Genomic DNA, 14856 nt, shown 5'->3' with positions numbered 1-14856 from the left:
CACAGCAAAATTAGTTTTTTGGGGGGGATGATTCCTCCATCTCATTTTAAATCATACCTCTGACTGTTTTGTTGCCACTGTCATTTGTTTTATTTCCTCAAAAACTAGCTGTAATTCCTCCATTGAAATGTTTTCAATCTCTTTCATCATGTTGTGTGATATGAAAACTGTCACACGCCTGCAGCATAACAGAACGTTTTTTCCCCCCTTTCTCCAAAAGTTACTTTCTGACTTGAAATAAGAAGCAGCCGTAACAAAAAGGCATCTGTTCCAAAATATTAATATTCTGATGCTGCATGGGTGTTTTCTAACACAACTAACCCTGCAACAGATCTTGCTTTGTCCACTAGCTGCTGCAGCCACTCTGGGTGAAACAACACACCCAGGACTCCTTGTAATGGTTCAATATTGCTCAATGGCTCAAAAATATTTAAACAATCAGACAGAAACACATTTGTGGATATTGAGAATGAATCATTTAAGACAGGCGATAAAGGAAATATAACAAGTAGTCTTACAACATAAGAACATGACAGTTGGCAACACAATCTTCACTCTAGGTCCTCTAACTTAACTCATTTTTTCAGAAGCTTTTAACTGTACATGCACACGGCCTTCATCAACAGATGATATTTGATCAGTTGTCACTGAACTGCAGATGTTCTTATCATCAATCTGAGCACTTTAGAGCTTAAAAACTGAACAAGACATTTCATTCTTTTGATTTTGGAAACAGGATTAGGGTTAACATAGTCTTCACTCTTTTTGCACTTTAAAATGATCTTTTTTGTTAGTGCATTACGTCAGCCTTCAAAGCCGAACTTAACATCGTAGTAAAACATAAACTTTGGTTAAATTTTTCATTTTTCAATACCAAAATACGACTTTTGAGGCTCCATTAAACTTGCTGTAAAAGCTAGAGCAGCTGCATAAATAATCATGGTTTCAATGTGAAAACCCAGAAATGCAGATAATCCAAACATGCAGAGTCACCATGAATTTATTTTATTACTCTGCAGACACAGATACTTGGCTCGTGTTCACACGATTTGATATGTTTCACACAACAAGCTTTTCCTTTCTTCTGGCTGTCTCCATATGTTAATCTGGGTGACTGTACATCCAATTTAAACACAATCCATTAAGAAGATACATGAGGCAGACTCAACAATGGCCTCACAGTGCTGCAGGTTGCTTTGCATCAGGGTGTGAGTTCAGACTCATAGATAACCCTTGTTGTCCCATCGGCCGGGGTGAGGCAGATGGGGAGAGGAACAATGGCCGGGCCCATGCGGAGGGCGGCAGTGACTGACACAGCCACTGAAGCTCCAAAGAATGCCTGGAGTCAAGCCAGAACCATGGACCTAACTGCCGTTGCAGCCCCCCCCCCTCCCCCCTCCCTCACCTGACCCTCCCCATGTCCCATGATGCCCCGGGACCGGGGGGGACGACACCTTCAAAGACAGCCCCTGAGCGTCAGCAAGGCAGCAAACCACCCAGAAGCAGCAGCAGAGTCAGAAGTTGGCATTGTGAGCTTTGGACTGTCTTGGAAGAGGACTACTGAGTAGACAAAGGTCAATCTCACCCAACCTCAGCAACAGCTAGCATGGCTACAGCAAGCACCTCAGGACAGAGCACTTTCGGGCTCGGCAGGAAAAAGAAGACTCCCACTCTGATGGATTCGATTAGCAAGTTCTTCGGAGGAGATAAAAAGAAGAGGAGCAAGGTGAGCAGCAATGCATCTGGATTTACACTAAAGGGACAGTTCGTTTTTCTTTTCTTTTCTTTTTTTCCAGTGGAACTTTAAATTTTCCAATGTTCCCCTTTAAAGTCACCTTAGTTGTTTTTTCTTAAGAGTACTGCAACACTGTGGTATGTGCTGCTTGTTTAGTGCTTAATTGAATTTGGTGACATTTCTTAAGCCAGTGAGGCCAAAACTGAGACTAATATTTGAGTTTCTCCATGTCATTAGTTGTTATTAGTGAGTTTTTATCACCAGTTATTAAGATGTTTTAGAAATATTTTGATCCCCTTTAAATGGTCTAAATGCCTTTGCAGAGTTTGTAAAACAAACTATCTAGAAATTTTGAGCTGAACTTAAAACACACTGATTTACAAAAATGGCCTGGAGGAGCAGTCGTTAGTTTTAAAAGTGACATTTAAAATTGCATTACTCATTTGATAGTTTATTGCCTTGCCAAAGGGCTTTTTGCTGAATCCAGCTGATAGTTAACTCACCCAGTGAAACACTTCAGTTTTGGATCAGCAATTCAGCATCATTTACAAGCTGCAAAGAGAAGTGAGAACTGAGGTTTAGATCTTTTTCAAAGAGAAAATTTGTATCAAGCAGTTCATAATTTCTAATTCCTTTCGGGAGTTTACATAGTTTTGTTCCACCCATGCTTGCAAACATATAACACTATACACAGAGCCAATGAGATGCTATGATTGACAGTGTAGGCCAACACTACACGCACACAGTGCAGATACATTTAGATTGTAATGGCAGCCTGGCCCTGAACTGCAGATGGAAAAGTGCGGACAAAGCCTCTTTCAAGATTCAAGATTCAACACTGTGTGATAGGAGGGACCCTCAGAAATCATAGCTGCTTTCACTGCTCCTTTCATCTGACATCCAAGCCTGTTTTCTGATTAGATGCAACACAAGGACATCCGACCTCAGATTTCATGTATTCACAATTTTGATGCATTTTACCTGTCATGTTTAGATCTTTTCCTTCATACTTTGAAGGCTTCTGTCCTGTCATATGATGCAGTACAAATAGAAAACCTCAAAATAGGCATCTGTGTATACAAATCTGTTTCTTTTCGGGGTTATTTCAGCTGTTTTTTTTGGCTTGGTGAAACATAAAGTCAGGAAAGTGACAGAAAAACAGAAATTCAAACATTTCCATCAGACTCAAGGATAAACAGTATGAACAGCTGTCAGCAGTGCAGACAGAGATGTAAGAGGCTTGCTCTGAAGGGTTTGTTAGCTGCACCTTTCATACACCCACAAAGAGACAAGACTTCTGACTGACTCCTGATTATCTCCACCTGATAAATCTCTCAAATGTGCTCTAAAAGTACGACACTGTAGCCGACCACATCATCCTTTACTCTCTAAAAATCTTGCAAGCTGTTTCCTTTCGGTTTCTTAGTAGCCTTCAATTGAATTAATTTTCAGGTTTTATATTGGTTTTAAGTTTTTTTCTCATACGAGTCATCTACCTCATTTTGCTTCTCTCTCACGTTGTAAGACTTGCCATCCAGTAGGGCCTTGAAGCTGTTGTAATTATTGTAATTATTATATTAAGAGGCACAGTGCAGCTGCGAGCGACTTCCAAGAAAGAAAGAATTGATGTCTGTTCACGTCAGCCAATTTGATCAAGAATATAACTAATGCATAAAAAGATTTTTGCTGTTGAGTTACATGATGTTTGAGGGTCTAAAACCCTGATTACATTTGATTTGAGTCCAGTTTCATTTCTTGACATTGTTGTATACCATATCATGTAGTTACTTTACCTCTGTGAATCTTTTCAGGGGTCATTCCGGGGTCACCTGGCCTCCTCACCCCAGCAATCCTCCACTCGCCGCCGTACCAATGAAAATGCTGTGGTGCATTTCTTCAGGAGCATTGTAAGTTGTTTGGCTCAAAAATCCTATTGTATGCATTACATCATATATCTTGTGTTAACCTTGTACATTAAGTCATTCTTATTGCATCTAAGGGCTAACATTCAGAGTTTTGTTTAAATTTAGACGACTGACTTCAGAGCTCACCAGAGTTTGATGTCTGAAACTGTCACGAGTTGCACAAGACAGACACAGAGCAAACCGATTTCCACCCCTGTATGACTGTAATTGTCAATGTTTTCCTTTGCTTTACTTTGGATCCAACTCTTGGCATCAGTAGGGTGGCAGCATTTCAAAAACAGCATGCTAAACTGTTTTCCGCCGCTCCCTCGCTGATTACAAAGCTGCATGAGTCATTTACATACTGATAAAGAAAAAGAATCGGAGGGGATTTCAATCAGTAGCTCAATCGTTGGTTTATTTCAAAACAGAATTTGTTTTTCTGTTTTCTTGCCCTTCGATGCAATCAATCACTCTGTTGTTGTTGTTGTTGTTGTCGTCGTCGCTTGGTGTTTCTCAGGTTTCCACTCCAGAACCTAAATCCAGGGTGAGTCTCATTTTTCACAATATTTTTGAATATGCCAGAGGTGTAGCGGCAGCAGGGTGATCAAACTTACTCCTGACTGTTTTTTTTTAGATGTGACTATCTACTAATGCTCTTTTTTCGATGGACTCCACTTTGACTTGCTCTAGATTTACACCTTTAATCCACTTTGTGTAGGATTACATAAAGACACATGCCACTCTCTACAAGAATTTGTCACACAGTGACATTGGTAACTGATACAGTTCATCACTATTCACTGGGTTTGTCTCACTTCTTAAAAACAATAACTCAGTACATAACAACACTACGCTTAGCTGTTCTGTGAGGCTCTTCTTAGGCACAGCCGTGCTTTGAGTGAAATGCTAACACTAGTATGTTAGCATGCTCACAATGACAACATGCTGATGATTAGCAGGTATTTCCATCCTAGTTTAGCATGTTAGCAAGCTAACGTTTGCTAATTGGTACTGAACATAAAACCGAGGCTGGGAATGTCATTAGTATTGTCCATCAAAAGACGAACTGAAATTTCACCCAGTTATGTCACTGGTCAGAGTTACACCATCCTGTGAGGAGCATCAACGCACCAAATTTCACGATAATCCAATAACTGTTGAGATATTTCAGTCATGTTTTATGCTAGTGGCTCCCAAACTGGGGGTCCACCCCCCATATGGGTCACAAGATAAATCTGAGGGGTCACAAGTTGATAAACTGGAAAAGAAATTAGAAACACAGTTCATTGATTTTTCTCTTGTAAACACTGTTCAAATAATTTTACCTTTTTCTGGGGAAAGTTTAAAGGGAAAAGTCACTCTTTTATGGAACCACTTATTCTTCCTTTTAAGGGGTCACAAACCAAAAGGTTGGAAGCCATGTGGTTGCCATCGTAGAGAGAATCGGCTGGAGGAAATATTTACCTACAGTCATTTATTGGAGATAGTTGTAAAAGAAATCACCGGTAGGAAACATAGTTAACCACTTTTTAAATTACCACCACATCACTGCTATGCACACCACCGAATGCCTTTAACTGGAGGACTCTCAGTTGTTTTGAGGAGGATGCAGGCACCGTGTCACATGTCTTATCTCATCATGTTACTGTTTGTTTCTTTTTCATGTCCAGTGGAGAGATGTCTTGGGCTTGGTACGTCTCACTATCTTACCTTCTTGAATGGAACAAAAGCCACACAGCTGACTGCACCGCTCTGTGTGTTTGTGTGTGAGCAATGATCCCGTCTAAATCTGTCTATACAAAGCTCCTTCGCAGTGTGTCCTTTGTCTGCAGTGCACCTGTTACCTAACCATCCACGTTCTGTCCTCTTTCTCACTTTCTGTGTCAGTGCTTTCCTCCTTGATGAGAAATATCTTTTATACATAAGCCAGTGGAATCAAGACTTATTCAAAAGGAGGGCTGGTTCACCAGAGTTTATATAGCTTAGCTGAAAGGCAAATCTGACATCAGCTCACACTTGATAGGCACTGCAGTAAATCACTTTCATTGACTGATTAGTGGAAAAGACTCATTTATTCATGATTGAAACCAGCAAGCTTGGCTCATTGGTACATTTATTACATTTCCATTTCCCAATCTTCTTTGCTTCAATCCAGAGCGGCTCGCTGCTTTTGGATGACTTTGAAACAGCTCAACTATTTATGAACCACAACCGGTAAACAATTTCTCTTAGGACCTCTTGACCTGCATCACCCTCCACCTCCTCTTCTTATTCCTCCTCTTTTTTCCCACATCTAGTTCTCTATAACACCTCAATCCCTCTGTGCCAGAGATGATTCACCAATTTATCTGTTTTGGCCTCCCACCTCCTTTTTGTCTTCTCATCTGTCTAGCCTTACAGCTGTCCAGCTGCATGTGTGATTTGACAGCAATATCCTCCATCACTGTGGGCCTTACTTTGTCCTTGTCATCCACTTTTCTTCACTTTTCCTTCTCCTAAAGGTTGCTGTTATCTGAGTCAGGTCCTTTCACATGTTCATGTTTCCCTCCCTTCATGTGTCAACCACGTTACTCTCTCACAATAACAGATCAAAGAACAGAGACAACTGTTTCTTCCATGTCACATTGCTGCTGTTGCAGAGAAACCACATACCTGCACCTTTATTATTTTTCCCTCTTCTTACATGCAGCCCAGAGATTAGGGTTATATATTGTATCAATTTTTAAAACTTGTCAATAATATCTTGAATTGCAAAATCTTCACGTTTTACTTTTACTGTCCACATGGGAAATTTAGGTTGCAGCAAAGCACATTATTTTTGTGGATATGTGGTTTTTGTTCAACAACAGCAATAACTGTGTCCTTTGTAACAAAACCTTTTTAATCAATCGTTTTGTGCTTGGCATTTTGGTAAAGTAGTCTCATATCTCTGATGCTCCGAGGTAAAAAAGTGTCTCATCTTGTGTAGAGAAAAGATCATCAATGTAAAATGAATTAAATGTTTGGTTAAAGGTTACACAAATGACAAAGCAACAAACCTGGTTTCAGGCCCTGGTTTCAGGTCTCCATTTGAGCTCACAGAGCATTTTTTTCTAGGCCTCGTCGCCACGTGCTGAGAGCACAAAGTCGCCCATCAGACGACGCAGAGACCAAAGCACACTGTCCAGACTCTTCAACCTGGTGAGCTAACCTCACATTTGCCTCCACCTTTTCCTAAATATCTGCTCTTTTCATCTGTAAAACTGGACCTCATAAACACTGTTTCCTATCTGTGTTTGCCCAAATACAACAGTGATGCTCTCAACAGAGATCAGTGAGTAATAAATAAATATAATGATTCACCACCTTTCAGTTTCTCATGCATCATGTTTCATCAACATGCTTTCACAGCAGCCTGTCATCATAATTAACTAACAAGCTGAGGAGCAACATTTTGCACATATTTAAAACCAAGAATGTAATCTCCCTTACACATATTCATCGATATATTGAATCATTCCCATCTACCTAGACTCTTTTGAAGGTTTATTTTCAGTCTGGATGATCTACCTCAATCCCACTAAATGTGAATTATTTGACAATCACATCACCCATGAACTTTCAGCATAGTTTTCATTGAAAACTACATCACCCCAAATTGCTCTTAGAAGCCATCTTTGGGGATAGAAAATAAATGTTTTTCCGATCCACCTCATCTTCCTCCATCTTCTCTCCAGGGAGATACCAAGTCCCGCCCCCCCCCCTAAACGCTGGAGCACCATCTTCTAAGCTTTCCGCCGAGGACAAAACCACAGATCCATCACCGATGGGACAGGATGAAGGAGGAGGAGGATCAGATCTGCATACGGCGGACTCACAACCTCAAGAAATGTTAACCCACTAACACTTTGTGTATCTTTAGACAGTGAAACAACTTTGGCGCAGTTTTAAATCCACTCTATGGGAATATACTGTGCCAGTTTTCATTTAATCCTACTTCTGAGGATATCTCAGTCATTATTTAGCTGTTTAAGGCTTTAAGAGGTTTGGTCATGCTTTTAGTTAAATATCTCTGTAAAAAACACCCATTGATCTGATGGTGCTAGTGTCTGTTGTCTGGTGTCCGAGGTTCGTTTATGGCAGATGTTTGTTTTTCTATTTGTCTCCTGTTGTCTGCATTTTGTATACGAGTGATGCTTTATGTATCTTTCTAGAAACAAGACTCACACGCCAAACTCGCCCTTGTTTTTTGTTTCATATGAGAACTCTAGACAGAGATCAGTCCTGTTTGTGGTTGTTGTGCTTGAGTGAAATGTATGTTGCAAAAGAAATGCTTCTGGAAATACATCTGGAAACGTATGAGTAGTTAATATTGTTTTTTGTAACAGTTTTTATTTCACTGTGCCTCAGTGTGATTAATAAACATGTACAATATGATGCTATGTAAGTCTATCAAGTGAAAAATGCCCTTTTTAAATGCACTGCTTCATGACTGAGAAATGTCCTAAAAATGACTATTCTGCACACTTCCTATGTAGATGTTGCATCTTTTTCATTTATAGTAATTTGTCTGCGTGCATCTTAAATCAAGTTTGAAGTTTGAATGTTGTTTGTTTTTTATTTAAGAAATGACAGACAGAAGGTTTGTTTTATCTGATGGTCAGATTGTAAGTGATTCAAAGGTTTAAGGGGGAAGAAGCAAGATGGCTGAAGGAGTTCAGTCTTGAAGGGCAGTATGTTCATGTTCAAGTGTTCTGACGCATGTTGATTTTATTTTGTCCATCGTAAATTACATTGCCGCTCTCATTTGTACATGATATGTGTGTACATTCACTTTAACCGAATAGTCAAAAGCACTGTAAATGTGTTTCTTTCTGAGGTTGCTGATATGTGGTGGTGCTACAGTATTAGGAAATGATACTTAGAAAAATAAGTGTTGTGTTTCCTCATAATGTAAAACTGTTTTTTTAATGTTCAACCTAACTGGAAATAAAAATCCTTCTCTCCTGTAAGAGTTGTTTTGTGTTTTAAAATCTGACCATTTCTTTCTTTCCATGGAGGTAAAATAAAAACTTCAATTTTAATGAAAGAAAATATTAAAATTCTGACTTGTAATAAAAAAGCATTCTTGGGTGATTGAGACAAGACAGCAGTGAGCTTTTGGTGCAAGTCTTTAAAAGAAAGAAAATCCGACCAAATTGTATCCTTAAGAATGACAATAATGGACAATGGGGTGGGGGTGGGAGGAGCTGTATTTGCCCCCCATTCAACCCATGATCACTAAAAAGACTCCCACACACTCTTGAAGGATCCTCCAGAGACCAATCATCTGTGAATCCCGATATGAAATTGCTCTTTTCAGTGTAATTGAAAAACAAACAAGAATGAGTCATCCTCATTAGATTCCCTTGTCAATACTCAGAAGTTGGAAAACGGTTTCTCATCATTAGAAACAATGCTGATAGAAGTTTTCAAGGACAACCGCACCTAAAAACCACAATTAGAACAGAGCTGCGCCTCTCCTGTGTGCAATAATTGGCTCAGTGGAATAAAGTCAGCATCACACAAGAGGAAAGTCTAAGGCAATTTCCCTGTGCTTGACACACTTTACCATTCACATAAAAGGCTAAATGTGCATTGTGCCATGCATTATGGTTTGTCTTTACACTCGTTCCAACCACAAAAATGTCCAGTGGAAAATATTACAGGGTTAAAACCTCAGTAAGGACATTTCTCTCATACTCCAGATACAAATATAATTTAAGCATTTTCTTAATCCGCATCAGTACCTTATTCCATTTAACTCTTTAAATATACTGCACAGTGCCATATATAACAATACTTGACCCATATTGCACCTTTTTGTAGGCTTGCTCTTTGACTGTCACACCCTTTTTGTTTACCACTGAAATGGAAATCACTATAGGCTGTCCACCTCTGAGTACACCTAAATACATTAACTCACAGTCACATGCATTAGCTGCCAGCTCTCAGACTCTCTGGGTCCATTTCACAAATGGAAGACGCTTTCTTCAACCACACTAAATACCTTTTGCATAATTCAGTGCCTGGAAAGGGCTGCTGCAATGTTGAGCAAGAGAGACCTCTGGTGCACCACCATTGTGCTGCAAAGGAACTGCTCTAAAAGTGTTCTGGTATGAGCCAAACAACCCGAGAATGACCCTCGATGTTCCGGAACGAGCCTCAATGGTTCTAGAATGAGTCACCACAGTGAGCTTCATTGTTCTGGAATAGGTCACAATTTGTTGTTCTAGAATGGTTTGCAACTTTTTTTAGAATGTCCCTCTGTATTCCTCTGGAGAACATGTTCTATAACCATGTATTTGATCCTATACTGCAGTCCAGTGGAAAATATATAATTTGTGTGCAAAATGCAAATCAACTTTATTCAGGCTCAAGAATTACATTCACAGCACTGATCGATACGGATGTACAGCTTACAGCATTACTAAACAAGAACTGAGCCGACATGATACTGCACAACTTCGATGAAGCATGATTGTTGTTTTGTTTTCCAAAATACACAACATGAAAAGAGTGCACATATAAAGGATAAAATAAAAGTAGCTGTTCAAAGAAGGCTTCAATGATTTGTGTCCGTAGACTTTTTAAAGTCATCATGTGATTCATTGTCCAAGCCTGTAGTTTCACATTTCTGTTCAATTTCGGCTAAAGCTCTCACTTGCCTCCTCTTTTAACACATGAATACCAGTGTCCAAATTTTGTGACTGAGTTCTTAACTCGTCCACAATCCCAGACACACTCCCCAGCAGCCCAACCATCCCATCCGCCATCTCTCCAGGAAAGTACACCTCCTCAACTTTCACTTGTCCTCCCATTGCAAGAAAAGCCTCCCCTTCATCAAATCCATAATTGTAATTGTCATCGATATCTGCTGCTGCTGTGCTCGTTTGGTTGCTGTTTGCCGAGGAGCTGGAAGCAAGTCTCTCACATTTGGCCTGATGCCTCAGGAAGCTGTCTCTCCAAATGACTTTCTTTCCACACAAGCCGCACTCATAGGGCCGCAGCCCTCCATGTGTCTTAAGGTGCTTGGTTAGATGGTGCTTCATCTTGAAGGACTTTGTGCAAACGGGGCAACCAAAAGGCCGTAGATTCAGGTGCTGCATCTTCACGTGTCGGTCACGCATACTCTTCAGGGTGTAGGCTTTGCCGCAGTGGCAGAAGTGGACCTTGCCTGTGTACGGGGCTCCAGCAAGGGAGACGGAGGATGATGATGATGGGGTTGGGGGTGAAGGGGGTGGTGGGAATGCAGCAGAAGAGGGGGACAAATGGCGGTTGGAGGTGGGAGTCAATGAGCCTCCCTGTTCCACACTGGTGGAGGGCCAGTTCACCTCTGAGCCTGCCATGGTGAAGTCAGGAGACACAGGCACTAAAGGTCTCTGGGAAACCTGTCCTGTGCCATCTTCAATTTCATCATATGTGTCTCTAGTACCTTCTGTAAAACATTCAAAGTCCACATCCTCTTCCTCCTCATCTTCATCCTCGTCTTTACTGCAGCTGGCAGCCTCACCCTCCTGAGGCCTCGGCTCTTGTTGAGACCAGGGACCCGTCTGCCACTGCAGCCGCGCTGAAACCGAGCAGGACGGACCCAGAACTCCCTCACTTTTTTGGCACCCATGAACGTTGGGTAGGTCAGAGGAGGGAACACCTCCTGCCAAACCTATGTGCACCTTTTCCTTTATATCCTCCACGCTCACCTTCCCCATGGCATGTCGGGCTTCCTCATTCTCATTTGAAAGTGGGTGGAAGGCTGCTGGAGAAATGTAAAACAAAATCACATGTAGATAGCAAGTCAGCTGGAGAGCTATGCATGAAGTCATAGAACTGGAGTTACATACAGGTAACTACTACTTAACTAGAATACATGTTATATATATAATATATATACATATATATATATAACAGGCACCAGGAGTTTATCTACCCTTGTTTTGTCCCCTACCTGTTTTTTGGGGCAGACCTCTATTTGTTTGTGTTGAGCATGCCCCCAACCACAGAGACCCAGCTTCTAGTTGACTATTGTTTTTAATTTGAGGAAATTCAGTAAAATGAGATCCAGCATAGGTGGACCAGACTCACAAAATAAGTTTTGTGTCTAATCTAAAAAGTTTTTGGTGCTACTGAACTGAAGGTGCCTATGCGTATTTTGTCATAAATGCATACAAACAAACATTAGATTAAGTGAAGAGATGCCACAATTCTGAATTAAAGATGAATAAAAGTAGAATTTGATGCCATATAGTGACAAAGACGTTATATGTGTTTAAAATAAAGTGATGCATATCTTACCACAGTGTCCAACTTGTGCAAAGCCTTGCTTCTTGTCCTCCGCCTCTTCTCCTACGCCTTCATCTGCCTCAATCTCTCTTTTCTCGTTCTTCCTCTTCTCCAGTGTCTCATCACTTTCCCCATTATCTCTATTCTTATCAAGTAGTCTATCAATGCTCAGCGGCGCTCCCCGCTGTTGAAACCTGACTTTCTGCTTTAATGCCTCACCACTAGGGAACCCCCCATGGTGCCGGCTATTGTGGCCAGGTCCATCATGACCAAAGTGGCTGGTTTTGGCATGGCTTGATACCCATGCCTCTTCACAACTGGTGTAATCACTCTCCGCATAGGCAGTAAGAGCATCTAGTTTAGAGTCCGCTAAGTGCTGTGCTGATGAGGGACGTGGACGCCCCCATCTAGGAAACTGCTGAGGACGTCTCCATGTAGCTAAGGGCGGCAAAGCGTCAGGCTTCCTTTCTTTCTTTCTTCCCTCTCTTTCTAGATATAAGCAGTCAGTGCTACTCGGGGACTGCTGTCGAGATGCGGTGCCAGGATGAGCTGCAGCGGCCTCCCCTGGGGCGACTTCTACTGAGGGCCGGGATCTCTTCAGGATCTCGGTGCATTTATCCACAATGTGCCACATCTGGAGGAAACTGGCCACAGTGACATAGTTGACAATGTCATCATGCACAATGCTCAGCTGGCCTGTGTAGGCAGAGCTCAGGACACTTTCAAACGCCACCGGGTCCATAACTGAGGGTAGGGAAACAGTTGTAACATTCTTCAGTAACACCTGTTGACAGATGGGAACAAAGATTAAGTTTTGAACATCTGGATGGGAATACAGGGAGGCTGAAGTGGTCAAAACAACAATACCACATAGTAAGTGAATGAATTTATACAGCACACTGATAGCTGATGGCTTACCTGGTCATGGAAGTAAGGAGAGGATGCAGCGAGCACACAGCGATGGGCTCTGAACACTTGACCCTGCACCTGGATGGAGAGGTCACACAGCCTACCCTCCTCCCGCTGCTGGTTCAGGTTGTCCAAAACGGCAGCACGTGCAGCAGGAAAACAAACCTGGATAGTCAAACCAGCTGGAGTCACAGAAGCACTGCAGGTCGGATCCATGGTCACACAAAACTAGAGAGAAGTTCAATTATTAATAAGTGCAAAATCAAACATTTTAGTTTTGTTGAAAAAGTAGGGTAGATTAGTTTGAAGGACTTGACATTTATATCTAGTATGTGATGACAATGGTTGATTGGCTTTTAATGAACAAAGAAATATACAAGAAGGGGAACATATCAATATCGTTGTCAAAACAGTGACATGATATTTAAATTAGGATAAACTAATTCTCCTAAAACCTTCCTAAATTCATTTAAAATATAGAACATTTTAGGCCTAATGTTCCTCTATTTACATACCTGAATATATTTTTTCACCACTTAGAACTGGAACAATTAATACAGACAATTAATACATTAGCTGATCAACAGAAAGTTCATCTGAAACCATATTCACTGATAATATATAATAATATATCTCACTGATGTATTATTATATATGACATCATTAGATTATTAATAGTGAAGCATCAGTGTTAGAGCAGCATGTTACTGTTGTAGCTTCTGGAGGTGGAGCTACTTTACACTACTTTATATACAGTTAGCTAGTTTAGTCCAGTGGTTCCCAACCTAGGGGTGGGGCCCTTCAAAGGGTCACCAGATGAATCTGAGGTGTAGTGAGATGATTAATGGGAGAGGAAAGAAGAAAAATAAAAGCTCTGATACACAAATCTGTTTTTAGTTTTTGGACTTTTTCATCTAATCTTAGATTTTTTTATTTAAAATTAGGTCATTTGAACATTTATTAAAATGAAACCATGTGAGAAGTTTAGAGGGGAAATTCCCTATTTGGAGGAGCTGTTAACAACTCATAGACATCTGAAATGTGACCCTGACTAAACACTGCTTTTTGTAAGACGTCAAAACAAAACAAAGTTGGAAACCACTGGTTTCATCTTTAACAATGTGTTATATTTTAAAAGCGTGTTATATTATCCACTGTATCAAATATTCATCTGAAAATTAACTAAAGCTGTAAAATAAATGTAGTGGAGTGTAAATATAAATTAGCATCAAATGGAAATACTCCAGTAAAGTAAAAGTACCTCAAAATTGTAGCACAGTACTTCAGTAAAGGTACCAACGATACTCTCCACTACTATTAGATACTATTCATTAGACTAATCGGTTAATTGACTTGTGGTTAAGAGCTCTATAGTGTAAGATACATTTAAAGTAGATAGACTGTCGATATTTAATAATTATAAGTATGTGCAAACTGTTGAGGTTTGACAGTTTCCACCTGCTAGTCTGTACCACATGCAGCTTGCTATAGTTAGCGCTGTAATGTACCATACTCAAAGTTAGTAAACAAAGCTCGTCGCTGCGCTATTATCACTGATTCTACCTTATTATCTGCATGAAACGTGCCTGCATCAACCAGACACGCTGTCACGTTTCAGTGTCACTGCTAGTTCACATTAATGCACATATAATATACATAATCATGGCCCTTCCTGTGTTAGCCTGTAGCTCACAATCATTAGCTTGTAGCATTTAGCTCAGTTACTTTACCTTTTTGTTGTGTCGTCCAGCTTTTTTACTTGAACACGTGACACCGCCGTGCTATTTGAAGCGCGTGATTATACGTGAGTGTCGCGTGTGAAGTGCCATCTCTCTTTTGTCTTATGTGAAAATATAAATAAATAAAAAATAAACAAGCTTTTAGCACAGGCTGACTGCAGCATGCCCTGCAGGCTGGTGGAGAAAACAGCATCAGCATCCTCGCTCAACACACACACACACACACACACACGGAGAGGGGAGGGGGGGGGAGTGTTGAATTGTTGTG

At 40.7% G+C, this 14856-nt stretch overlaps 2 protein-coding genes across 3 annotated transcripts; one reads left to right on the top strand and one right to left on the bottom strand.

Moving 5' to 3' along the window:
- Positions 1-1501: 1501 nt before the first annotated feature.
- Positions 1502-8633, top strand: mbpa (myelin basic protein a). Its single transcript, XM_062436510.1, has 6 exons — positions 1502-1726; positions 3547-3642; positions 4160-4186; positions 5313-5333; positions 6739-6822; positions 7359-8633. Exons 1-6 carry the CDS (start codon positions 1607-1609, stop codon positions 7386-7388), a joined length of 378 nt encoding a protein of 125 aa, XP_062292494.1. The 5' UTR covers positions 1502-1606; the 3' UTR covers positions 7389-8633.
- A 1308-nt stretch (positions 8634-9941) lies between these two features.
- Positions 9942-14743, bottom strand: zbtb22a (zinc finger and BTB domain containing 22a). 2 transcript variants are annotated; one of them, XM_062436503.1, is made up of 4 exons: positions 14580-14743; positions 12859-13077; positions 11953-12724; positions 9942-11413 (listed from the first exon to the last, which is right to left on the bottom strand). In XM_062436503.1, the coding sequence occupies exons 2-4, from the start codon at positions 13063-13065 to the stop codon at positions 10302-10304; spliced, it is 2091 nt and encodes a 696-aa protein (XP_062292487.1). In that variant the 5' UTR covers positions 13066-13077; positions 14580-14743; the 3' UTR covers positions 9942-10301. The 2 variants fall into 2 exon arrangements, with proteins under 2 accessions (XP_062292487.1, XP_062292486.1); XM_062436502.1 differs by having other exon boundaries at positions 9944-11416.
- Between the last annotated feature and the right edge of the window lie 113 nt (positions 14744-14856).

The sequence above is a fragment of the Scomber scombrus genome, chromosome 16 (genome assembly GCF_963691925.1).
Source record: "Scomber scombrus chromosome 16, fScoSco1.1, whole genome shotgun sequence".
Taxonomy (NCBI): Eukaryota; Metazoa; Chordata; class Actinopteri; order Scombriformes; family Scombridae; genus Scomber; species Scomber scombrus.
Note: the sequence above shows the minus strand (reverse complement) of the source record. Positions and strands in the feature narration are given on the sequence as shown.

Bases quoted from the DNA above. Each gene is read 5' to 3' on its own strand.
- zbtb22a (XM_062436502.1), bottom strand. From the start codon at position 13,065: ATGGATCCGACCTGCAGTGCTTCTGTGACTCCAGCTGGTTTGACTATC. The intron at 12,725-12,858 runs GTAAGCCATCAG...ATCTGTCAACAG, and splicing joins CTCCTTACTTCCATGACCAG to GTGTTACTGAAGAATGTTAC. The intron at 11,417-11,952 runs GTAAGATATGCA...ACATTTCTCCAG, and splicing joins TGCACAAGTTGGACACTGTG to CAGCCTTCCACCCACTTTCA.
- mbpa (XM_062436510.1), top strand. From the start codon at position 1,607: ATGGCTACAGCAAGCACCTCAGGACAGAGCACTTTCGGGCTCGGCAGG. The intron at 3,643-4,159 runs GTAAGTTGTTTG...GGTGTTTCTCAG, and splicing joins TGCATTTCTTCAGGAGCATT to GTTTCCACTCCAGAACCTAA. The intron at 4,187-5,312 runs GTGAGTCTCATT...TTTCATGTCCAG, and splicing joins CTCCAGAACCTAAATCCAGG to TGGAGAGATGTCTTGGGCTT.